The sequence below is a fragment of the Myxocyprinus asiaticus genome, chromosome 8, assembly GCF_019703515.2.
Source record: "Myxocyprinus asiaticus isolate MX2 ecotype Aquarium Trade chromosome 8, UBuf_Myxa_2, whole genome shotgun sequence".
In the NCBI taxonomy this organism is placed as follows: Eukaryota; Metazoa; Chordata; class Actinopteri; order Cypriniformes; family Catostomidae; genus Myxocyprinus; species Myxocyprinus asiaticus.
The window spans coordinates 52127213-52154657 of NC_059351.1; the positions used below are offsets into that span (position 1 = coordinate 52127213).

General features: G+C 37.8%; 1 protein-coding gene across 1 annotated transcript; it reads right to left on the reverse strand.

Moving 5' to 3' along the window:
- On the reverse strand, positions 1–27445 carry LOC127444707 (complement C3-like). The gene is made up of 41 exons (XM_051704254.1): positions 27291–27445; positions 26600–26795; positions 26311–26473; positions 26110–26183; positions 25728–25816; positions 23760–23842; positions 23564–23651; positions 23306–23411; positions 23076–23196; positions 21924–22039; positions 20790–20936; positions 20430–20633; positions 20064–20255; positions 19813–19968; positions 19415–19544; positions 18954–19022; positions 18487–18687; positions 17855–17969; positions 17646–17737; positions 17292–17431; positions 16942–17151; positions 16636–16693; positions 16144–16230; positions 15856–16059; positions 13776–13851; positions 9981–10140; positions 9550–9645; positions 9267–9417; positions 8966–9129; positions 7300–7458; positions 6214–6273; positions 5815–5905; positions 5108–5156; positions 4611–4701; positions 4188–4277; positions 3836–3941; positions 3498–3587; positions 3310–3390; positions 1361–1444; positions 755–890; positions 1–329 (listed from the first exon to the last, which is right to left on the reverse strand). The coding sequence occupies exons 1-41, from the start codon at positions 27362–27364 to the stop codon at positions 191–193; spliced, it is 4938 nt and encodes a 1645-aa protein (XP_051560214.1). The 5' UTR covers positions 27365–27445; the 3' UTR covers positions 1–190.

A 27445-nucleotide genomic window follows, 5' to 3' on the forward strand; every position in this document is an offset into this window, starting at 1 on the left:
GTACAAATTACTGCTAAGTAACAGTAACATTTACTAAAAAGCAACAAAAGTGTGCAAAATCATATTTAACTTGCATTTAAAACTAAAATCTCCAAAGTGAAGCTATCCTGAACCACTTTTTGAACAGCGGTATTTCATTTGTTATTATGTAGCATAAAGCCTGACATTACGTAAAGCCAGACATCCTGACTTATGCCCTACAGCCGAAGAGCAGGTCCTGCTGGAGACTCTGCATGCCGTCGTATTTTACTTTGAGTTCAGCACTTGTCTTGCTCTCTTCCTTGCTGGGCCAGTGCTCCACCCACGTCCTCTCACCCATACCATACCGGCTGCCAAAGGAGAATCAGAGAGAGTGTATTTAAAAGGTTTCAAAAGACAAATGTATGTTAAAGGGATAGTTCACCCAACATTTCAACTTTACTCACCTCATCTTGTTCCAAACCCATATGTCTTACTTTCTTCTGTGGAACACAAAACGGGATGTTAGGCTGAATTTTTGGACAGCAGCCTTAGTCGCCATTGACTTTCATTGTATCTTTTTTCCATACAATGAAAGTAAATGGTGACTGAGGCTAAAATTCTGCCTAACATCTCCTGCTATGTTCCACAGAAGAAAAAACGTCATCATGCATTTTTTGGGGGCGTGTTTGTACATTTACCTGATTTGAATAATTTCTTTAGTGAATCGAACTCAGTAACATTTCAGACAGTGTTTGCAAATAAACATCAGCAGGCACAATTTATTCATACTCACCTTTGGCCCTGCACTTGCACATCTTTAGACTGGCCCATGATGAGATAGCTCTTGTTCTGCTCTAGAGCCAAAGCGTCTTTGCAAGAGATCTGTATGGTGAAAATACGTCGTTTCCCCAGGATGTCTTTTTCTGGCCCTATACAAATTCAAGTGTGGTGACATTATATTTGTTTCCATTCTTATGTGGCATAGAAATACTGCAAGTTACAGGGATCCCTGATGTGTGAGTCAGCTTAGTCTACATTTTTATTCATTCTGTTTATTTATTTACAGTATTTACATTTTATAGTCTGCATTGTCAGATTTACTTTGGACTATTTGGAACTGATGGTTTGATCCAATCCTAAACATCTAATTTTGTAATACAATATAAAATTTGCCAATTAAGTGCAAAATGTACCATAGCACATACTGCCCAAAATCAAAAACATATGGATTTTTACAGCCTCTTCTCCATTTAAATTCAATATGAAATCGAAATTTACCCAATTTGCTTCTTTATGCCCCGTTCATGGATGAACTGTGCATGTTACGAAAATTTCGCAATAGAAAAATGTGACTGTGTATCGTATACTAGTACACTCTGACTTGAGTGAGGAATTATACCTGTTTTGAGGACTTGCTCAATCTTCATATCATAATATATTGTTGAAACGTCCTCATCTTCGCTTATCAGAACAGCTTTATAAACTGTAAAAAAATAAATAAAAATTGAGCGCACGCACAAACGCACAAAAAACGGTCTAACTTATCTAAATGGGGTAACTTTTCACTGTTAATGAAACTAAGTTCAGTCATGAAACGCTACATGGTGCAAGCTGGTAGGAACATCTGTTAGTCAATGGACTTGGAAAGGAATGGAATGTATTTCACGGCGCAATCTGGTTCTTTGACATGTAATACGTAAAGCTAATCGGCTTGCATGGTGTAAACTGATAGGCCCTCTGACATGTAAGCTGTTAGCCAATCAACTTGTGTAACCCACCTTTTGTGTAGCATTTAAATTGCCTCTGTTGTTCACATGTAGCCGGTCTCACTGCAGAGTGCTATGAACATTTTCTCTAAGGTTTTGTTGACACTGCAGGAAAAATCCGATTTTTTTATTTTTATCAAATCCGATCTTTTAGACTGACTGTTCAACCTGCAGGTTATACGTGGACAGATCAGATTTTGTCTGCTGTTCAGACTGCAGTCGCTTTTGCAGGCACGTCTATATTAGTTGTCATAGTAAAGATGCAGACTTGCGTATGCTGACCATGCCTGAGTGTTTATCAATGGATGTTTTTATTAACACATTCTTCACAGAAAACGGCTTAAAATGGGAGAGGTGGCATATGCAATGTTTACTGATGCTAGGTTTACAACTGTCCCGATTTTGCCAGACGTCCCGTATTTTATCCCACACGGGATGGCTATTGTCCTGTGATTTAGTGGGTAGCGAAACGTCCTATATTTAAGGTTTTGTGTTCCATATTGAAGCATAAAGGTGTCGGACAGCGAGACTCTTGACCGTCGTCCTGTACTGAAGCACTCAAAATGCTCAAGTGTCCCATATTCACATGAGATCGTGCTGTGGTGGTTAGCAGCCGGTGTGTGTTATCGCATCTTATAGACCATCTCTTTAGGTGAGTAAATCCAATGTCTGTATTATTTTAAAAGAGGACTGCACTGCTTTGGATGCCCTGTAACATATACATGACATATGTGTGCGTTCCATTCAGAAGAGGTTCTCCTCATAGGCTTTACATTCCACTGTTGGAGGGCTGAAAGTTTTTTTTTAAAACAGTCATTCTGAACTCACTTTAAGTAATTTTTTATCAAAAATTATCTTGTAAAGTTCATACAGCATGACCATCATTATTGTTTTCCCTTAGGAATGTCCTGTGAAGGCATCGATTATGCCATTTGGAATGCAGTGCATGTCTTCTCATCGCAAAACCTGACGAAACAACCCATCACACACAACGAATGACGTACCCCCCCTCACCCCACCCCTCAAAAATCTGATCTGACCGTTCAGACTGAGACGCATTAAGAAAAATCTGATTTTAAACGGATTCCAAACCACCTACGAATGTGGTTTGGATCAGTTTGTAAAAATCTAATTTGTGTTTTTGTCCTGTTCAGACTACAAAAACCTAAACGGATTTGAGTCAGATTGGCCAAAAAAAAAACAACTGTTTTTTAATGCCCGACTGAACATAGCCAAAGAGTCCCTCCTCCTCCCCAGCATCACTTGTCTAGATCCACTTCACGGGATTGCATAGATGTCTAATTGTGCATCATGTCTGTTTTCTTAGCAGTAGCAAGTCTTTGTACTTGCTTGCAAATCTAGAGCTATTAAGGTTTTCTCTCTAGACCTGTTTCAAGAGGATTGAATAGATGTCTACATGCTCAGCAAAGCATGTCTTTATTTTTAGCAGTAGCAATTCTTCATTCCTACATTTAGTTCCTACTAACTTGTCATTTCCATTATAAAATCTATTCCGAAAGTTGTCATGACTGAACAATAGGTAAATACATACATAAACACACACACACAGAGGGTTTTTTACCATAATCCATTATAGATTCACATGCTTTCTTATTACGTTGAGCTTCATCAATTCCCTCTTTTCTTTGAAGACTGCAGTTTTCTACATTAGCAACGGACAGAGACATCAACTCACTGTAGATTAACAGTACAACGCTGCATTTCTTTCTTTTATTGTCTTACATGAGATATGATAATACTACACATTACCTTCAGCACACTGACAGGTGTCCTTTTCACAGATTTTATTAAGAGCTCCCTCTTTCCTGGATGGATGGTAAAACTTCATACAGCGATTTTCTAAACAGCAGGAATGACATGACAAGGGTCACATACTGCGTGTACCGTAAACAACAAGCAACACAGATCAGGGTCAAAATTAGGTTATATTTGCAATGTGCATCAGACGGTGTGTGAGCGTGCCGTCTGAGGCAGGACTAGTCTAAATGACGAAATAGAAGTGAATTGAGATGAAGTTGGACATGTTTCCCATACCACAAAGAGATTTTGAGATCATTTGTATGTATATGCATGTACAGGTTTCATACCTATAGAGTAGTATTCATATACAGTGACAGCAGCTGGTTGTAGGAAACCTCCGTTCATAAACCTGTGGAGCCTGAAGGCAACTCTATCTTTCCATTTATGAGAAATCTGCACAAAGAGTGTGTAACGGTTTATTTGAAACTGAACATAAAGCAGACACTTCCCAGATGTGCTAATATCATTAATTAAAACTAACATGATTGGGGGGAAAATTAAACCAGACTACACACATTCATTAGAAGTGTTCAGCAGAATGGGGTCAGTGTCTCTCTTACAGTCTTTAGCAAACAATCGTACTTTTTTTATTTTTTATTTTATTTTTTTTTATGCATCAAAGCAGTTGCATGCAGAGACCTTGTCCAGGTAGATGATGAGGGATCCTCGCTCTGAAAGTTGTTTATTCATCTCAAATTTCTGAATCAGCCTGTCATGTCCAGTCGACAACTGCAAACGGGGACAGGATGTTAAAACTGGGTTTGAACATTTTTGTCACTTCATGTTTTATAGATTTATGACCTTTAATTCATCTTAGTAGAAAAACGAAACATTAGTAATATTTTGTGAAATATTGTAATAGTAAATTGAAAATGCAAAGAATACCAACAATGTAAGTGAATAGTGAATTAGTGGTTAGTGAATGAGACACATTATGCACATTTTGTTGGAGCTAACACTATATTTTAGGATATCATTTATTCAGTATTAAAGCACTTGGATTTTATAATGTTTTCCCCTTTTGGCAATAGCGAATGTGATAATACTGAAAATTCTCCATACCGCTTTCAGATCATTCTCATCCACAACAAATCCCGTCAGTAACGATACATCCAGGATAGACATGGTGGCATCTCTGTCAGCTGACAGATATCTGTGGAGCCATCAAAATAACACAATAAAGGTCATTTTCCACAAACAAGATAAAGACTGGTGTCTCAATGCCTTTTTGAAGGCATTAGATGCACAGTTCCCATATATATGGTTTTTTTTTTGTTTTTTTTTTTTTGTTTGTTTTTTTGTGAGAACTATTAGATATGTAACTAGTTTTAAACACATCCAATGTCAAATTTTTTGCATCCCATTCGTAGAAAGTGCCACAAGTATCTCTTGCCACAAACTACAATTTCAGTTCAAGTCAATTTAGTAATAAACTTAAAAGAATTGCACATTCATAGGAATATTCACTGTACAGAATTGATAAAAACTGAAGTTTGAACTTTGATTTTCTGTTGATTAGAACAGAAATGTTGAAATGAAAAAGTCACTTATTTGTCCACCTGGTATTGATTGTGAGTTTATAACTCTCACTTGCTCCGGCATATGTAACTAAAAAGAAAGAGAAAGAGAAAACAAGACAATGATGCTAAAGTCTCTAAAAACGTTCAAGAACATGTCCTAGTCACATATCACCCCAATATCCAAAGAAGAAATAAAAAGTTAAACTTTGCATGAAAATTGTTTGCATTGTGACATTAATTTGATGAAAATAATTATATTTTACACCCTTATTCTGATTCCCATACTGCAAAAACTCTTTACTGTAATGCAAAAATAATGATATCTTAAATTGTTAGTAATTATTGTCCTGCATTTAATTTGAGCATTTAAGAATCGGTTTATTACAGTACTTTTCTTACTGCAATCTAATGAGAATCGCTATTGAGAATAGTGGGAATTACAAAAAGACTAATTATGAATTTGGGTTCATAATTATGAATGCATATATTCATAATGGTCCTAAAAATAGGTTGAATTTTCATAATGTAAAACTTTTTATTTCTGGATAATATGACCTGGTCATGCTTTCATGAGATTCACCATAATATTATGTGCAGTAGAACAAACGTGTGTATTAATGTGGATTAAATCTAAAACTGTATACTTGTCACATTAAGTACATATTTATTGTGACAGTAATATTCCGTATGTACCGGCAGGTCTATTATTATGTCATAGAATACTAGAAATGAAAACAAGATCTAACCTCGATCCTCTCTTTCAAATGTCAAATCCAGATCGAAGTTCTTGCAAACAGTATTGCCCTCTTTTGATTTCGCATAGTACTCTGTTACAATCTGCAGAGTAAAAAGCAACAAAAGATAGTTTTCTGAATGTAGATTCACTGAAAAATGGTTGGTGTTCATTGGTGCTAGTCTGAGTAAGATGGATTTCCAGGACAGCACATGTTTCTAAATCATGTAAACTACTGAGGTCTTTCATGAAGTTCTGGGGCAGTTGTTTGCAGGTCCAATTAAAAAGAGCCCACCTTAATAATATTAATACTTCTGAGCAGCTTGAACAGGACAAAGCAGTGCATGAATTATATAATACAGAGAATTAATGCACAGACCTCAGGGTTCCTGAGCTTTCATTATTTACTCACAGTGACAGAGGCCTCTCCAGAACCTTTAGCAACGATGCTGATCTCCCTGCTGGGTAGGATCTGTTGATTAACATTTTAAATTTGATAATAATAAATTAATAAATATGGTAAAATGAATAAATTAACATTTTTATACAAAATACATTAATTTTGATAAAATACCTCATATAATAATGTTCCTCATCACTACCAGACAAAAAATGAATTAGTATTACTACTATTATTATCAATAATAATAACAATAACAATCACTGGGGGGCCTGGGTAGCTCAGCGAGTATTGACCACCCCTGGAGTTATGAGATCGAATTCAGGGCGTGCTGAGTGACTCCAGCCAGGTCTCCTAAGCAACTAAATTGGCCCAGTTGCTAGGGAGGGTAGAGTCACATGGGGTAACCTCCTCGTGGTCGCGATTAGTGGTTCTAGCTCTCAATGGGGCGTGTGGTAAGTTGTGCGTGGATCGCGGAGAGTAGCATGAGCCTCCACATGCTGTGAGTCTCCACGGTGTCATGCACAACGAGTCACATGATAAGATGCGCGGATTGACGGTCTCAGAAGTGGAGGCAACTGAGACTTGTCCTCCGCCACCCGGATTGAGTTGAGTAACCGTGCCACCACGAGGACCTACTAAGTAGTGGGAATTGGGCATTCCAAAATTGGGAGAAAAGGGGATAAAAATGAAATAAATAAAATAATAACAATCATTTAGTTATTATTTAATTCAGTCTCCTTTAGGATAATAATTTAGTAATAATTAATATTATAACTTTGTCCCCTTTAGCTGTGATTGGGTCTCAGGCAAAGTTTTTATTATTATTTTCATCAATAATCATCATCATCATCATCATTATAATAATGCATTAATCTAACACTTTAGAAAAAGAACACATTCAAAATGGTTATTAAATACTTTAAAAATAAATAAATGCTTAGAGCCTAAATATAAATTTAGGGCTAAAATGAACTTCTCTTGATATCTTCTGGTTTACATAATATATAATCAGCCATTTGGAAAATATTCTCACAGCCAGAAATAAAGGCTTATTCTTACTTCTGTAGTTTTCTGTTTCTCAACATAAGCACACACCTTCTCTGTTTGTGTGAGATGAGCGTTGTCTTTGTCGAACCTCCACACAATGGGCTGCGGGTTGCCTGACACCTGGATTTTCATCTCCATGTCTAACAGCTTTACCTCTTTCACTTGAATCCTGTATTCAGCTACGGCCTGGAACACCATGATGGTGGCCTGTGATACAAGAATGAGCAGACAAGTGTGAACTGGACTAGCTGCTTTTTAGAGTCAGTTTAATGTCATCTTAAGAGTTATGGTCTCAGACATTGTTTATTTCATATATGGAAAGACTTGAAGGGCATGCGTTTCCGTGTTTCTTTCTACTGGTAAAAATAAATAAAATAAATAATAAATCATATTACAATTATTTTGACAAATATAGCAATTGCAATTTTATCACATTTAAAATATTACATTGTTGTTTGTTGTTGTTGTTTATATCACATTGAAACAGCAGCTCTTATTCTAAAGGCGGTAGCACACCGGACGAGAAACGCCATGTCGCGGGTAGGACAGCACGCATCCATGCGCTGCAGGTGGCAGTCCACAGTTGTGAATCTAGTCACCCCACACACAAATGTTACGAAAGTTTTTGCACTACTTCAAGAATGAACAAAGTGATGTTGATGTGTTTGGAGGTTTGCAGGTATGAAAATGGTGTAACTGCATGAACTGAACTCAAACCACAAAAAGACATACTGAAAACTGAAAACACATTGTGTAGGCTATATGAAAGATAAATATACACAATATATCATCCAGTGATGGCTAGATTTAATAATCTATGTCCTTTGATCATGATTTGAGTTGAATTTAATGGAAAACTATGCGAGTTGCACTCTGTGGTGCTGCATGATTTTGAGCAGCCTCCGGAGTCATAGCTGAGTTTTGCCAACAGACGACGAGTGGTGGCGGCAGTGTCCGTACCTTTATAGAAAACAATTGTTTCAAATTTTAAAACGCTCCATGTTATCCGTCAGACGCGTCCGGTATGCGGCCCCCTAAAAGCCTTTTTTTCCAAATCCCTAAACCAAGACCAAAATAATAACTCCTGGAGCTTTAAATGTTCAAATGAGCTAAAACTATTAAAATTCCAGCTGTCAAAAAATTCAAATATAAACAAACACGACCAAGACTATTCAAATGGAAAATGTAAAAAAATTAATAAAATGTAAACAAACCTGACCAAAACTATTCAAACTCCAACTGTCAAAAATTCAAATGTAAACAAACCTGACCAAAACTATTCAAACTCCAACTGTCAAAAATTCAAATGTAAACAAACCTGACCAAAACTATTCAAACTCCAACTGTCAAAAATTCAAATGTAAACAAACCTGACCAAAACTATTCAAACTCCAACTATCAAAAAATTCAAATGTAAACAAACCTGACCAAAACTATTCAAACTCCAACTGTCAAAAAATTCAAATGTAAACAAACCTGACCAAAACTATTCAAACTCCAACTGTCAAAAATTCAAATGTAAACAAACCTGACCAAAACTATTCAAACTCCAACTGTCAAAAAATTCAAATGTATTGTAACGTCAATAAAATATTAAAACTTCAAACTTTTGAAATATTTTTAACCTTTCAGAAAAGGCTTTGTTTAACCAACATCAAAGTTTGCCTTGGCATGTCTAGTTTGTCTTTAAGGGCTTTCAGGAGCTACGGTGTACCTGTGTTGTCCCATATCCTCCACTGGACTGCCTCTGGTTGTTGAGCCAGTTTACAATTGGAGCTGCTCTCTGAAAGTCTTTGGCCTTTACAAGAGCCAGGAGCGCATAAGCTGAAGCCTCCAGAGTAAAATAAATGCCTCCAGCAACAGGCCAGTGACTGCCATCTATATGAGATTAAATACAAAGACAAACACCCACATTCTACAGGACGTTTAAGATTTTAAAGCACATTTGCCCAACCATTTTTGGTGAACTGCTTTAAATTCATTGCTTACATAAGAGAAAAATAAGTATTATTTACCTGCAGAGGCTTTTGTTAACAGGGCTTGTTTGTCAAATGCGTTTTCATGAGATAGAGCATAAGATGTCATGGCAACCGCATATGGATTAGTCAGCTGATTCACTCGAGATCTTAGGTACCCAGTGGCTTGAAATATGCTATTAGCAAGACTCTAAGGAGAACAGAGGAATAAGAAAGAGAACAGTGGAAAGCAGTGAATTAAATACATGGATTGAGAGGTTAGAATATTTGTTTTTAACTCGATAAAGCTAGAGACACATTTATCTTTTTGTAGTTTTCTCACAGAAACACTGCCGGCACACATTCCTCTCCCCTCCTGCAGAGCAATAAGAACGAATGCCGTCATCGAGGCTTCTGTATCTTGCCCATGAACGTTCCCCTGTGATGTCATAATGGTATCATAGTTAAAGTAAAGTAGAGTAAGGACTTTAAAAAAGAAGAGGAATTGAATAAGAAAATAACTATCATGTTCCTTTTTACAGTGTAAATATGTGTAAATGTGTACAAAAAATGCTTGGTTAAGTGCTACTTTTATATTCCTGAAATACTGATGTTTTTGTTGTAGTATAATGATTATTTAGCTGTAATTGTGTCAAAAAGGAGGGCATGGCAGATTTTTATATTTAGCACATTTCATACACAGTGGTAATTCAAAGTGCTTTACAAAGACATAAGAGAAAGAAAAATGTCCATTTTAAAACCATTTAAACTCACAGTCATCTCTCCATGAATAACAGGAGCATCTTCTCTGAAAACTCCATCAGGTAACTGTTTGTTAATTATGAGCCACTTGAGGGCGCTGCAGATTATGTCCTGGTTTATGTTAATGATGTCACTAGCCATGGCGAATACTTTAGCAACATACGCTGTCAACCTTTGGAAGAAAACAGAGAGAGGAGAAGAAAGCAGAACAGTCGTGGTCATAGTGAGTAGGGCTGGGTAAAAACAACAACAAAATCTAGATTAATCGTGATCTTCATTTCAATGATCCCGAATATTGATTCTTAAAAATTACAAGAATGCCAGAGTTGCTCATAACGTCTATCGACCAGCGGATCGCAAGACAAACACTGGTTAACCATTCAGAAGGAGAGTAGAGACAAAAACTACTCAAAAACAAGAATATAAAGGGATTCATTTTTTATTTTTTGTTATTGAGGTACCCATGCTGTTTGTCTGACTGACTGCAAGGTGGTTTATGTGTGTGCACGTGTGATCTTGGTTGTCCACGTTGCTGATCGGTCCTCACACAATGATTTAGTCCTCAGTACAGTCTGTGGCCCAGATTTTCTCGACACGCAGATGTAACAGGTCCTACTCAACCCGCTCCAAACGGGATTCGAACCGGCGTCTCTGGCATGGGAAGCGGGCATGCTAATGAGGAGGCTAAAGGCTACAACTTTTAGCGTCAGTCGCTAGTGCACCTCTTCAGGCCAGGGGAGTGAGGTTTACACATACTGCATAGCTATCACGTACCAGCTGGCTTCCATTACATTCACCCCCCCCTAAACCTCACTCCCATCCCGGTTCATGGTACCACTGTAACCGGTCCTGCTCGGCCCGCTCCAAACGGGATTCGAACCGGCGTCTCCGGCATGGGAGGCGGGCACGCTAATGAGGAGGCTGAAGGCAACAGCCTCTAGCATCAGTTGCTAGTGCGCCTCTTGAGGCTAGGGGAGTGAGGTTTACACATACTGCACAGCACATACCAGCTGGCTCCCGTTACACGTACAGTCCCTGTGTGTGCGCATCATTGAACGGGTTCTTATTAGTTTGCGGTCAAAGTAGTATACTTTGAAAGGCAACATGATCGACCAGGTGCGAATGATCCGAAAAGTGGAAAAATTATGTTTACCCGGGCCTTCAAGGCCTTTAAGTGTGCTCACAGAGAGCGGCATTGCGGACTCATGCCGAAACAATAAAATACACTTCATTGAATTCTCACCAAAAATCACGTAAATCACTTAAATCACATTACTTAAAATGTTCATCTTGGTGAGGTATTACTGTAAACACATTCATTCATGTCTAAAGTGAATGTAAACAGCAGGACAAAAAGGCGAATTTATATCAAAATATTGGACTTCAAATGTAAATGCAGCTAATAGACCTGCCATTGTGCAGTATGGTGCTAATATTAATCAAACAAGGACAATGAGAAAACATGAAAGGAACGCACTGCTCTTGGCAGAATAACTTTATTATAAAGTAGAGATGCACCGATACCACTTTTTCTCTTCTGATCCAATTCCAATACCTGAAATCTTAGTATCGGCCGATACCGATCCCTATCCGATACCAGTGTTGTTTTTTTTCATAATCAGTTAGAATATCTACTGTATATTTCACTCTGAGATAAAAATTGGGGGTACTCTTTTATATGTAAAGAAACTCAAACCTCTAATTACATATTATTCCAATATAAATGTACAGCCTATTATGAAAAACTTTACTGTTAACTAGTCTACTGGATAATGTAGCAGCAAAATTAACAATAATTCCAGAGAAAGTCTTCTTTGCACAGTTTTTTTCAACTTGGACTTTAGAGGGTTCAAATATCTTTTTTGTTCAATTTAGTTGTAAGATATCAGTCCAGTTTTCATTCACACAGTTATTTTTTGGAACCCATTTAACGTTGTGTGTTAACAATTTTTGGTTATCCTCTGTTTAATCAGGGAAGGTTAACACCAGTTATGGATGGTGTTAACAATTTAATATTCTTTTTATTTTTATTTGAATAATTTTACATTTTTTCAAATGTATTTTATTACTTTTTATTCTTATTTCATGTTCTTAATTGGGTTTTTTTTTTTTTTTTTTTTTTACGTATCTTGTATTTTCTTTAAAATATATTTGTAAAGCACTTTGAATTGCCACTGGGTATGAAATGTGCTATACAAATAAACCTATCTTGCCTTAAACAGTGTTGTAATTTGTAAACAAATAATAATGATTATAATAATAATATTATAAATAATAATTATTTCAATAATACTAAATTATTATTATTATAGAATTTAATAATATAATAGGTAAATATTTCAGTTGTGCACCTTTAATTTGAAAACCCTCTGGCTTTTATTTTGACAGTCAGAACACTCCAGGAAGTCCAGTAAGTGTCTATGTGTGGGCTAGTTCATAGTAGTTTAATTCGCTTCTTATTCAAAATCTAGTGAAATGCTTCTCTGGTCCCGTTCTCAATGCATGTTATAAGCAAACTGAACTATGGAGCATCTACAGCTGAGATTTTGCTTGTGTGTTGCGCTCACATATTGCACACAGCTCTGAGAGCCGCGAGCACATCAACAGCATGCATGTGCTGTATGTGTGTCAACAGAGCCGTGCCATTCACTCACGTGCTGCACATAGGGCCTACATACTTTTGATTTACTTATTAAAGGGATAGTTCACCCAAAAATGAAAATTCTCTCATGATTTACTTACCCTCTGGGCATCCCAGATGTGTGACTTTCTTTGTTCAGCAGAACACAAATTAAGATTTTTAGAAGAATATTTCAGCTCTGTAGGTCCATACAATGCAAGTGAATGGTGACCAGAACTTTGAAGCTCCAAAATACACTTAAAGGGAGCATAAAAGTAATCAATATGACTCCAGTGGTTAAATCCATGTCTTCAGATCAATTTAAGTCATTTTTTATCATAAATACTGCCCCCTGCCCAGTACGGGGCGATATGCACAAAGAATGTGAATCACCAAAAACAGAAGATGGAGAATGTGTATATTGATTTGTTTCTCACCCACACCTATCATATCACTTCTGAAGACATGGATTTAACCAACAGAGTCATCTGGAGGACTTTTATGTGCCCTTATGTTGATTTTGGAGCTTAAAAATTTGGCACCCATTCACTTACATTATATGGACCAACAGAGCTGAAATATTTTTTACTTTATGGTTCTTTTTTATGTAATTTTTGGAGCTTGACAGTAACGAACATGACTAACACACGGTATCGGATTTGGATCGGGCTCGGACCAACACACATCCATCTAAAGACATCTGTATCGGAGCCGATACCAATCCAGGTATCAGATCAATGCATCCCTAATTATGAGCATTATACAGTGTAGACCAGTACTTTAAGTAGTTTTGTTAAATGTTGCATTTCTTTACTTCTTTACATTTTTGAATGAATACTTGATACTGCAGTAAAATCCTCAAGCACTGTTTTCTTAATGCGTTTCTTTGCACTGTAGTTTTTTAAGCGTTCGATTGCTTGTAATTTGATAATTGTTCTTATTTTATTACTGACTCTTTACTTGTCTTGAATAATTACTTGAGATTACTTGAAACAATGTTTACTCAAATAAGTTAGTATTTTGTTGTGCTATCAAAATAGGTATTGAGAATCATCAAATTGCCTTAAATGTACATTATAACTGAAATATTCCCAAAATTAATCTGAATCGAATCAAATGGGGAAATCTGTATCAAATACAAGAGTGGTATGAAAAGCAACAGAACTATGTAGAAAAATCTTAGTTACCAGGTACTGCTTGGTCGTGAGATCCATGCGCCAAAGGACCCGTCAGCTTTACGATATGCCAGCTGTTGATTGTACCCTGTTTGACAAAAAAACACAATAAAGTGAACAGACTCTATGGGTTCAATATTCGTGACTGCGCTTGGCGCAACAACAGTGGGCTGCTTATCCAATTTTCGTGAGAGAGCTAATTCTAAGCACAACATAGCCATGCCCACTGATTTTGCACATGTGAAGGAGGTCCCAGGTGGAGCTGACGGATTGGAGGGACAAGGCTCAGCCAGAGGATCAGAGGGACGAGGCACAGCCAGAGGATCGGAGAGCCAAGGCGGAGCAAGGTGACCAACAGACCAAGGAGGAGCCGGAGGGACAAGGGACCCCGGCAAAGCCGACAGGCTGAAGGACCGCAGTGGAGCTGAGGGAACGCAGAGCTGAGGCAATGTTGACGTACCGACAGGCCAGGCGGGGTCGGAGGGTTGAAAGTTCCCCTTGCCTGTTCAGGAGAACTAAGGGTTGGTACAAGGGCGGGAACCATCTCCAGGTCCAGCTGCTCAGATGTAGCCATGACATGGCATGTAACAGACTCAGGCGTGGCTGTGACGTGGCATGGAGCAGGCTCAGGTGTGGCTGTGACGTGGCATGGAGCAGGCTCAGGCGTTGCTGTGACGTGGCATGGAGCAGGCTCAGGCGTTGCTGTGACGTGGCATGGAGCAGGCTGAGAAGTTGCTGTGATGTGGCATGGAGCAGGCTGAGAAGTTGCTGTGAAAAAAGATGGCGCTAGCTCAGCGACCATGGCGAGGAACTCTGTCTCGGCGGTCATGACGAGGAACTCTGGCTCGGCGGCCATGACGTGGAACTCTGGTTCGGCGGCCATGACGTGGAACTCTGGCTCGGCATCTGCCTCCCCCACAGTGAACTTAGAACCAGTAATCTGCAGGGCAAAGTCACTATACTGAACCAGGCTGTATGTACTCCGACCGTCAGGCATCAGGAAGGAAGCTGGCTCACTCAGACTTGCCCGGAAAATATCCTTGAAGGCTACCTCATTAAAATCCACCTGGCAGGCCAGAGCGCAGAAGTCCTCCACATGGTCCTCCAGGGGACGATTCCCCTGATGTAGGCGAAGCAGCTGGATTGCTGGGTTCATAGTTCAGTCAGGTATTTCTGTAACGATGCACTGTTGCTGGCACTAGCAATGACGAAGAGACGATGACGATGAAATGAAGAACCCAAGTGCAATTTATTTACATAAGTGATATCCATAACCTTAACTATAAACGTGAACTAAACAAAACATAAACATGAACAACTAACATGAACATAAACTTGACCTGACTTGAACTTAGCATGACACGTTACCAAACACACACATAATACCTGACAAATGACAATGGAAAACATAAGGGCTTAAATACTGAAACAGGAACTAGAATTTTCAAAATAAAAGACATGAAAATCAAGAATCAACAAAATACACGACACTATGCAAGTGAACGCATTTTGCAACGCAAGCTCAATTTCACACATTGTTGCATTCTGCAATGTGTCAGACCGCAATTCATAACCCAATGCAAGTATGCATTGCATTCTTAGCGTTGCCACAAGTGGCGATATAGCTCGATTAGTTTTTGTCCGTTTCTACGGTGAGTTTTATCTTTCAAGTCAACTGCTTTCAAAGCGGATCAACAGTTCGAAGAGAATATTGCTGAGCAAGAAGTCAGTATATTTATAGCAACTTACCTGAATAATAACACATCCAGTTTAATGGCACAGACTTTTGAAGGTAACTCTATCGCCCCCTTGATTACTGAGGTTTATTCCCGCCACAGTAACACAAGAACACATGAAGCATTTTAAACTGGATCGAGCTCCTGTGTGGTGGACAAGCGATCACATCTGTGTTCACATCCTTGCGTAGAGTATGTTTTCAGCCTTAGACGCTGCGCTCTTAAAAAAGGGCTCATATAATTTTGCTTAAAACCCAATCAAACTGAATGTCTCTCCAAACTCGTTATCAAAATCTTAAAACTGCTCTTTTCCACACAACGAAAATAAAAGTTGAAGATTGTGTTTTGTTATGTACCTCTTGTTATATAGGTTAGAGCTGTCTGTCTCAACCCAGCCGTCACTGTGTCCCACTGATTGGTTTTGTCCAGGTAATGTGTTGCAATGACAGGCATCGTTAAGCCAATCATGTTCTGTTCTCCACAACCACCAGGCTGAATAACCAGAGAGCCCATGGCTGCACCACTAATAGCTTTCTCAATTGTTATACTGATTTGCTGTCCTGCACACAAAGAGATTTACACACTGGTAACACAGACATACTATGATGTTACAAATGTATTGCAGCATATGTCAGGAGAATCACCTGTTGCAGTAATATATGAGATCACAGGTGTGTTGGGTGCCTGATCACTTAGTATGAGGCTCTTGATCACCTCCTCATGTTGACCACCTGTTCCAGAGAGACAACAGCTGTACATTCATGATTCACTTACAATGATAGAAAACCATTTAACTTTGTGTATCCAGGACAGGAATTTGAATTAGTGTTGCTCAATGATTGTGGTCTTTATTTAGTATCCTTCTATAGCCAAGAGACTCAATGAGAAAAAATAATTTACTAAACCAATATGTTTGTATTTCATTATCTAATCATTCATAAAACAATATATGATTATTGATGATTATATACTGTATATAATCATCAATAATCATATATTGTTTTAAATAAAAAATAAATGATAATTTTTGCAACAGTTTTTCTTCTCAAGTAAATGCATCTTATAATTTCAGAATAAAAATTCTTTTTGCAGTGCGGTGTGTACCGTGCATTAGTGTGTTGCTGGAAGTACCTTACCTTTTTTAGAAGGGGTTAATTGCAAATTTTTCCCAAGTTTAGTCAAAATGCCTTCAGCCTACCAGGAAGAGAAACAAAAAGAACAAATGAAAGACTGGATGGAGTAAGAGAAAGCCAAGAGCGAGGACATAATAATAAGAGAATACATACTCCTTGTTTTTCAGAACAAATAGTCAAAGGTCTTGCCATAGTAGAATAAGGATATGACCTTGCGAAAAAGTGAGGTTTATGTATGCTTGTTTAATGACCCCCAGTTATGAACTTCTGTGTGTTTGTCATCTGATCAAGATGGTTTGTTGGTCTCACCACCACCAGGAGATTTTTCTTCACTCCGTCACTGGCACGTCCTGAGGCAGATGCCTTTACCTCTATGGTGTGCTTTCCCAAAACAACTGGGATGATGACAAAAGGAACCGAATAGGATGATTTTGCTTCTACCATCACTACGGTTTGGAACTTCCCTTTTCTGCTGGCCAGACTGCAGACGTCCTTGGTTTCTTTCATTTCCACACGTACCTATTAAAATAAATTTAAATCACATTTAAGTCCTATTTTCCAGTTATAAAAAGGTTGATAAATGTGACCTTTATGGAAAGGAAGGCTGATAATGATAACATTGAGGTGCAATCGTACAAAGTTTGCTTTGTAAATCGTACCTTTATTCTTGAATTATACAAGTTGTGAATAATGGCCTTGATTTCAATTTGCTCGTTGCGTACGGCTGAATATGGTATCTTTAGGTCAATAAAGAAATCCTTCACCACTCTCATCTCATGGACATCAGCAACACAGATACCTGTGTAGAGAAAAAAAAAAAGGTGAAAGATTCTTATTAAATAAGGCAGCAAATAAAGTGCATGCCTAGGACATTGTTACCCTTGTCAACAGATGACTGCAACATGCTCAGTTTTTGTTATTTTCCTTTTTTAAATTCAGTATACTAAAATGGCTGAATTTTTTTTGGCTAAAAACAGCTTCTGGTCTTCTGTGTTTATAGCAACAGTCAGTACCATGAGTCTTGGACAAGCTGATGGCCGTGATTTCCCAGGTAGTGATGGAGTCTTTCAGCTGCAGTCTGTCTCTGAGAAGGGATGTTGTTTGACTAAAAGAAAAATAATAAAATAATCTTTTACTAAAACAGGAGCATCTCTGGCTATTGGAAACTGCATTTCATGTATTCACTGAGCGTTGACATTCGGAAACTGCAAGTCACTCTCACCAGTTGCTGTTAATTGACGGACAGTTGGGCAATATCACTTCCTCCCAAAGCCAACTTTCAGGGAAGAGTGTACGTGACACGATGTCATCAGAGTTCGTGAACTCCTCGTTTTCACCTGTGGATCAAAGACTGGGGCGTTTACGGCACAAAACAGAGATCTTACTCTGTGCAAGGGATTTATTTGCCCAACTTTATTCCAAGTGACCCTTCCTTAAGATCCACCTTACAACGTTACTGACCAATCCCATCTTGGCAAACACCTCTGTCTGGCATATCATCTGACAAGCTTTTCTAATGCACTTTTCTAAAGTAAACCCATGGAAGTTCTCTTTGCTTCGATAGTTTTAAGGGCTGCTCAGATCAAGCGCATCCTTGCACTGAAAAAGCTTGACAAAAAATAGAGCAGAATGTAGGTGTCTTGAGACTTGTTTTAAGTTATTTTTAACATGACACCGCATCTAAAAAACACAGTGTTCCTGAGCAAAATGAGATGTGGTGCAACGGTCAAAAATGTTGCACTTCATTCCAGCCCATTAAGACAAATATCCATGTGATTTTTACCCCTTTATGAGCACACTACACCAGTATCAAAATTCACAATCTCATTTGTGTAATACTGAGAATGCCCTTACTGCGAGCTAAAGTCAGGTCTGCCTTATTAGTCGACTCTTCATTGCGTTTGGTCATCTCAGTGCAGCAGTGCAGGAAAGCACGTTTGCATTCCTCTCCATCCACAATGAATCTTGCTCGATATTCACAGGTGTACGTCAAATCGACCATATTCTTCATTCCATCCATACAGCAGTCCTTCTGAAGGCCAGAGTATTTCTTCACTACAGGGATAATTAGTATGACAGGAGAAAGAGACAGAGAGGACTGATTAAAAATGTTTGTCCGATTTGTCATTTTGTGAGCTATAGACTTACAAATACATTAAGGCCGTTCCCATAATGCAAATATACAACTTTAGTGTCCAAATACTTTTTAGAGTTACTGTATGTGTGTTCAACAAGCTCTGAAAGGCAAACAAAACAATGCATGCTGACTGAGAAATCAATACAGTTATTAGTATTTTTATTGTTGCAAACTGCCTTCTTACCTAGAGACTCCCAGAGATGTGTTATAGTTTCTCTACGTTTTCTACGAGATGGAGATGGACAAACTGGATCTAGAACAGAGCATTACCATATCAGTAGAGTTACTGAGATTCACTAAAGATTAATTCATCTACAGGTTATTAAGAATTTGCAAATCTCCTTTTTACAATCGAGACGTTGAACACTGTGTTTTTAAAAAGCAATTTTGCTAGTCAAGAGGGGCTTTGATGGCTGTAGCTTTTGCTTTTAAGGAGTCGAATTTAGATGCCATTTTTTACCATGGGTTTTACCACACTGACTGTCCAAGAGGTTGCATTTCTATTCATTTAAAGCATCAGCATTAAAGATGTTAAAGCTAAAACAAAACCAAGATAAACTGAAGGTTGCCCCATCCCTATTTATGAGAGTGAAGTCTGTACATCAGAGGATCATTTTAAACATATCAGATAAATCAAGCAAGTACCTGTTCTGACACTGGTTCCTCCAGCAGTGCTGGACTCAAACAGCAGACCAGCATCACTGAAAACCTGCATACTGTCTTTTCCACTTCCAGCCGTGCAGCCAATGTCTTGTGTCTCAACAACATCCCAGATCTGACAAAGAGAAAAATCAAAACTGTTATGTATGAAAACCAACGGACTATTAATCCATCAATTTATACTTGTCCAGGATTTTGGAACCTCTAGACTGGACTACTGCAATGCTCTTTTAGCTGGCCTTTCTGCATGTACAACCAAACTGAATTGCTTCTGTTGTATTCAAAATAAAAGCAGCTAAATTAATACATGTATGTAAATGTAGGAAATGATGCCTCTTTTCAGTTATAATGGAAAGATTATTTTTCTATTCTGATCTACAAACCTTTGTTTGAGTGAGTCTGTTCTTGTTGTTGAGGACATAAACACCTTTATCCACAGCCACCAGCCCGACCTTTGCCCCAGGGTCTCCTGTTACTCTCATACTAAACTCTTCACCTGGTGCATAAACTCTCACTGCATTCTGAACTTCCACTTTAAGCTGGGAGATAAAACGATACAGTAGATCAGACAACACAGCGATTTGTATGTAAACCAACACTGATGCATAGTATTGTATGAGCAGGCTTGACACACCGTTCCCATGCACGTATCCTTCACATCAACCCAGATTGAGTCAGACACCACCTCAGACAAGCCCACATGGTAATAAGCCACAAAGCGGAAGGAGGGCACCATATCTTTGGTTACAGGTAGAGACAGAGTCACTAAAGATTGTCCTCTTCTCTTAAATCTGTCGGCATTCACAACCTGCCCTTTACTTATGATCTGAAAATATAACACAGAGACAGGAGTAAAAAAAATATTTAAGCATGTATTACACTCATTTATCCATGAGATTAATGCAATGCAAAGCTATAAAAATGATGACAGAATTTTTATTTTTGGGTGAACATTTCCTTTAATAACATCTCTTCAGGAAATGATTTGACTGTCACTCACCATGTAGGTGAAATCTTGCTCTCTGACTCCAGGGCTTCTACCCAGGTTCAAATTGATTTTCATTTGATCACCAATCTCAAGCTCTGCAGCATCAGTGCCAATATGAAGGTAGTTTCCGGAGCCACCTTTGGGCACGTAGGCTTGAGCAGTCATTCTCTTCACTGCCTGCTGTTCAGAGCTTAATTGTGGGTCTTTGGTCTTTACCTGGAAATATAGATTGATATGCACAAACATCCATTAACAAAGCATCAGTCCATTTATCTAGTTTTGACTCAAGCTCTGATTTTATTTGAATCCTCTCTCACTAGTTCACAAATGAAACTGACTGAACATCAGTGCAGTAGAGATGGCAGGTCTTACAGTGATCACCAATGTAGCAGATCCTCCCTGAGAATTGATGGTAGCCTTCGCAATGCCATTGTCTTTGGTTCGACCGCTGACCCCTCCAGGGTTGACCTCCACTTCCACATTTTTAGCAGGCGTCTCGTCAGGATTTGTCACATAAACCTTGTGGCAAAACCCAGAGCCCACACCAAAAAAATAAAATAAATAAAATAATAATTTACCCAAAAGCGATTTATAATGCATTCAAGTTATACATGTCTTATCAGCACATGTGTCCCCTAGGAAACAGAGCCACAACCTTGGTGTTGCTATTGTCAAGTTTTATTAGGGTTTCAGGAACTTAAAGGGATAGTTCACCCAAAAATGGAAATTCTCTCATAATTTATTCACCCTAATGCCATCCCAGATGTGTATGACTTTCTGTCTTCTAAATTACACACATTATGATTTTAGAAGAATCTTTCAGCTCTGTAGGTCGATACAATGCAGGTGAATGGGTGCCAAAATTTTGAAGTTCCAAAAAGCAGATTAAGGCATCATAAAGTAATCCATACGACTGCAGTGTTTTAATCCATATTTTCAGAAGAGATATGATAGGTGTGTGTGAGACACAGATTAATATTTCAGTCAATTTTTTTGCTAGAAATTCTTCTCCCTGCCCAGTAGGGGGCATTATGCATGAAAAATGTGAATCACCAAAAAACACAAGAAGAATGTGAAAGGGATCTTTTTCTCACTCACACCGATCATATCACTTCTGAAGATATTGAGTCTTATGGATTACTTTTATTCTGATTTATGTGATTTTTGGAACTTCAAAATGTTGGCACCCAAGAAGATCAACAGAGTTTAGATATTCTTCTAAAAATCTATGTTTGTGTTCAGCAGAAGAAATTCATACACATCTGGGATGACATACGAGTAAAAGATGAGAGGATTTTCCTTTTTGGGTAACTATTTGTTTAATAACTAATAATAAAAGAAGCAAAATAAAACATAGCAGCATCAAAACATCATCTGACGTAGAGTGTGCTTTATGAAATCAGCAGTTGGTAGAGGATTCAGCATTGTTTTTATAACCTGTTTTACAGGTGGTTAGCATCCACTATTAACCTCTCAAGTTTTTCATTTCTATTCAAAGTTTTATACCGAGATATCAAAGGGCATTCCAGGTTTAAAGAATTGTGGCGTTCTTTTGAAGTGGATGGTGTACGGTGATGTCACAATTTGAATGCCTCTTCTCTGAGCCTCCACCATTTCACTTCCTGAAACAAACAAGTGAATACGATAAAAATAGATAACACATTTACATAGTTAATGATAAACACACTATAGAGCTTCAAATTCATATTGTACTGCATACGAATGGAAGGAAAATATCAAATATTGGAACTTGTTTTGCCTCAGGACCCAGATTTTACATCGGACATCAAGTGGCAACCCAACACAATATCATAGCTGTTAATTGAGCAAAAGTAAGCAAAAAAGTTAACATTTAACTAAACTTAATTAACATTAAGTAATTATTCAGGAAAACAGTCATAAAGTTTTTTTTTTTTTCTTTTTGATTTTCTCCCCTTTTCACCCCAATTTGGCATGCCCACTTCCCAATGCGCTCTAGGTCCTTGTGGTGGCATAAAGACTTGCCTCAGTCTGGGTGGTGGAGGACGAATCTCAGTTGCCTCCGCATCTGAGAGAGCCAATATGTGCATCTTATCACATGGCTTGTTGAGTGCGTTACTGCGGAGACGTAGCGTGCCCCACCGAGAGTGAGAACCACATTATAGCGACCACAAGGAGGTTAACCCAATGTGACCCTACCCACCCTAGCAACCAGGCCAATTGGTTGCTTAGGATGCCTGGCTGGAGTCACTCAGCATGCCCTGGATTTGAACTTGCGACTCCAGGTGAGGTAGTGAGCATCTTTACTTGCTGAGCTACCCATGTCCCCAACAATAAAGTATTAAATACCAAGTGACAGATGAATTTGTGCCAAAATACTGTGGACTACTAATGACATCAGCAACAAAAGATATGGGAAGCATTTTTATATTGCGATTATATGGTTAGTTGCATTTTATTTAGCATTGTTTTTCCCTGCTGTCCATCTCCCTTTCAGAACAGAGCCCCAGTTAAGAAGTGTAACCGGTCCTGCTTGACCCGCTCTGAGAGGGATTCGAACCGGCGTCATATATATATAAAGTTTATGGCTACTCTACCCACCTCTGCCAGCTAGCTCCTGTTACAGAAGCACAGAATTAGAGTAAATGGCAAATGTAATGTGTGTGGTGTGGTACTTACCAGTCTCAGTTAACACACTGACAGCGATGTACAGTGATTGGCCAACAAGCTGCTTTATGTCTGGGAAGGTTTCCAGGATGTGTTGCCTCTTCAGCTCTGCTCTTCCAGTACCATCCCAAATCTGACAGTACATGCACAACCAACAGTCTGGGTCTATACTAACTACATATACTATACATATCTCAAATGCATATAAACAAATTACAAAAAAGTGTGTTTGTATGTAGTACCGCTACTCTCTGTAAGGAACCTGGTATACTTAATTTCCCTTTATCTTCAGTCAGCACACCAAATACAACAAATCCATGACCTTTGACCTTCTCCCCAAACAAATACCTGCAGGGAAAAAGCATACAAGCACATAAAACACAATGATAATGTACAGCACAGAATAAATGTGGTAACATATCTCTGAATGTATGTTGATTTAAGAAACACAACACGCATTCAGCCATAATTATTTGTAATAAAAAAGTATTATACTATACTTGGCCTCAATATCAACTGATAGACTGTTATCATCGACGTAAAAAAAGGCTTTTTGTGGTTTCACGGACACCTCAAAGCTGGGCAGGACTGGAAGAGGGAAAAAAAGAACCTGTGTTCATGTCACTGGATAGATAATATCATGAGTGCATTATGATATAATGTTGAAAAACTCTCAGAGATTTAACAGACACTTACCATATTCTTTGACCTCAAACTCACTGGAGAAGTTCTTTTGTGGACTGTTCTGGTGCCACGCCACGACTCTCCACATCCCTGGACTAATGAACCACCATGGTCACAGGTCATTTATTTGTCATTTCACAATCTTATTGTTGGGGTTCCAATTGCACCCCCTTGGTGTTCTGCCAGCACCCCCCTTAATATGGCGCCCATTTGTGTTGCATATATTGCATATATGGGTTTTGCACCTCTGTTGAAAACTTACGATATAATCACAATATCCTGAATCCCATTCCAGACATTTGTAACCACTACAAGTTATTATACAAATATAAAAACGTGACAGTATCACAGAAAAGATGACACCATTTCACCTGATTTGTAATGAGGAACATCGTACTGTACTGCAAAAGAATAATTCAAAGAATATATTTCTTTTTTTCCAGTAAAAATGTCTAAACATTCTAATAAATAATCGACTACATATCATTCTAATAAATATCAAGATATTAAATCTTGGTTTTAGAGAAATTTAACAAAATGTATTATTGTTTATGCTTATAACCAAAAAAGTGTTTAATTTGTTAAAATGTTAAATTTGAAAGGAAAAGATTATTCTGAAAACAAGACTTAATATATTGTCATTCTACTTCTCAAGGTTTTTTTTTTGTTTTTGTTTTAAAGAATTTTTTTTTTTTTTTTTGCAGTGTGTCAAATACAGACTCACTACACTTTCAAGGTTCCTCCAAAATAAAAGTTAAAGGTTAAGGTGAAGGTGAAGTAAACATGACAGAAATATTGTTTAAAACATATATAAAATAATAATAACAATAATAATATTTCAGAACTATATTACGATAATAAACTTGACTTGGTCCCACAGTAATAATTCAGTATTATATAATATAGGTTCCAAAAAAATAAGTGTGTGAACTTTTTTGTTTTTTCACACCCTGTTCATTCACAAACAATGTTTTAGTAAAAATATAGGTAGGCAAATAATGATTTATATTACTGCATATTGTTGTATATTGGTGCAACTAAATACAATCGATTACATTTAATTCTTCCTTGTGTTCATATAGTGAAAATCTGCAGTAAACATGCATTAATTATTTTTTACTACATTTATATTTCCTGCATTAAACATTTTGAATTGATGGTTGAAATGATGATATCAGAGCAAATACATAATTATCAAGATAAAAATAGAGTAACATCAATACACTGAAATATATTGAGATATAATTATTTAAATTTTTTAAGTAGCTTAAAATTAGAATATTTCATTACATTTATCTATTATTAAATTTTTCTATTATTTAAGATTTTGCTATTTAAAAATGTATTACAAGTATATATAAAAAATTATTTCCATGAAAAATATTTGCTTGATTTTTCTTACTAAACTTTGGTGACAGTGTTGAATAGTGGAGCTTGCAGAAATGTTGTACAACTCTACAATTTGTTGAAAAGAGATTATTTACTTGTCTTCTCAACATGCTGTAAAAAGGTCCAAATGATCTCTTTCTGGGTGTCACATTTTTATGTACTTTTCAGTTTTTTTAATAGGGGGTAAATTATACGATAGCACACAAAATTGCACCAAAAAAGTGATGGGTCACCAATTTGTACCATGCTGTTCATGTAAAGTCTGCATTATTCGATTTTTATTTTGTTACCCTAAAATACAAATGTAACGGGTAAGTTTGGGCAAGGAGGAGGTGGGAACTGGCAGAACAGTCACCGTAAACTTTAATGACAGAAACTAACTTAAAACAACATAAAACACATAGACACAGTGGCTGCGTGTGTGTGTCTCTCTCTTGCTCGAATGGCGCCCCTTAATCTCTCTGTCCCGCTGATTAGTTGACCCAGCACGGGCTGTGTACCCTCACGGCCTGGCCACACCCTCCTCCTCGTCACAACAAAGTACTGGAGTAGACATCACTCACACACACACACACACACACACACACTCACCTGGCTGGATCAGTGAGGCTGAATGTTCCTGAGGTCATTCCTCCTTTGGGATACACAGATTTAGTCTGAAGACTGATGCCGTCAGGTGTCTGTTAACATCACAGATTTTCATTCAAATTTCTTCACTAATGTCAGATGAATACTGTATATATAAATAATACACATACAAATGTGAACACTCATGCACACAAAAACAGCCAAACAATTTAACAAGAAATACATGTAAACTATAGTGAACGTTTAAACATGGCGATAAACAAAAGATAAAAGAAAGGAATGATATGAAGAAATATGGACTATTATGCACTATATTAGGATGACTGAGACTATTGAGTCCCGCTGCATTACATAATCATACAAACACTCAAGAGTACACATTTACCAAGATCTCCACTCTGACTCCACTTTCGAGAGGCTGTGTCATGCCTGGACTCAGTGAAAACACCCTGTAATAAACTGGAGGAGAAGACATGTCCAATATGCGTTCCTTTGCATTAGATCTCAGGAGACAAACTTGCTTTGATCGTTCAGTAAAACAAAAATGTAGAAGAATGGCAAAAATATTGTTTTATTAGTTACGCACCCGTGCTATTTGGAGTGTATATGGTCTTATCAGTCTGTAAAAATATTTGTCCGGATTGGAAGGTCAGCATGACCTGTTTCTCCAGCAGCTTCTGTGGAAACTGGGCTTGAAGGTACGCATACTGCTGCACTCCCTTCTCAAAAGAATATGCATCACCAGGTACCTACAGTGAGAGACTATTGTTAACTATTTAAACATTATTTGAGGAGTTCCCATGTATGCTGGACTTTTGTTGGCTGTTTTTCCCTTCACACTATTCCACACACCAAATAATATCAATAGTGCTCACCTCGATCTCCACCAGCTCCTGGTAGTTCTTGGCAGCGGTCAGAGTGACTGATGTGCTCGTCAGTTCAGGCCTGTTACCCTGAGAGCTTCTCACTGAGATTTTAACATTCAGATTTACTCCATCATAGTCCTGCGCCTCCACAAACACTTTCTCAGAAGCTCCCACCCTCAGCAGATTCGGAGCCGAGAGAATGTAACTTTAACAGATCAAAGATGAATTTAAGAAGAGCAAAGGGAAGGATATAGAAGAATGTGTCCTATTCTTATTACCTGGGACAAGGCACAAATCCTAAAATAGTACAGTTCCAAAATGATACTATATTTGATTAAGTCTCATTTTTCACATTTAAATTTTTTTTGCATTGTGAAAGTATTTTCAAGACAATTAGGCGGAATTGCACACAAAATTCTCATTACTGCAGGACAGATAAATCCCATTATTGTAATACAGTCATGGGAATCAGTAATGATATAATACAATCCAGTCACAATGTGTGTTTTTATTTATAAATAAGATCTTATTTTTATAGTATAAATAAAAAAAAATTACATTGCATTAATTACAACCAAATTTATTTGCATTACTTACTGTAGGTTACTTAGAGTTGAAGGGGAAATGTGCATCATGGTAATAAAATGAAAACAAGGCTACAGTTTGTACTGAATGTGTATTTGTGTGTTGTTGTACTCACAGGGGTTGACAGAGTGCCAGTAGTGGAAAGGAAACGATTACAGCAGCCAGCCACACTGAACCCAACCGCATCATGTCTGTCTCGTCCTCACTGTCTCTCAACTATCAGATGCTTATTCACAATGTATTTATCGTCGTTTGAGTCCCTCCCTCAAA

What these genes read in the sequence shown, in the direction of transcription:
- LOC127444707 (XM_051704254.1), bottom strand. Translation starts at nt 27,364, where the DNA reads ATGATGCGGTTGGGTTCAGTGTGGCTGGCTGCTGTAATCGTTTCCTTT. An exon ending in CCGTCAATTAACAGCAACTG is followed by an intron (nt 17,738 to 17,854) that starts GTGAGAGTGACT and finishes TTTTTCTTTTAG; the next exon opens with TCAAACAACATCCCTTCTCA. An exon ending in ATTTGAAAGAGAGGATCGAG is followed by an intron (nt 5,157 to 5,814) that starts GTTAGATCTTGT and finishes CTTTCTTTTTAG; the next exon opens with TTACATATGCCGGAGCAAGT.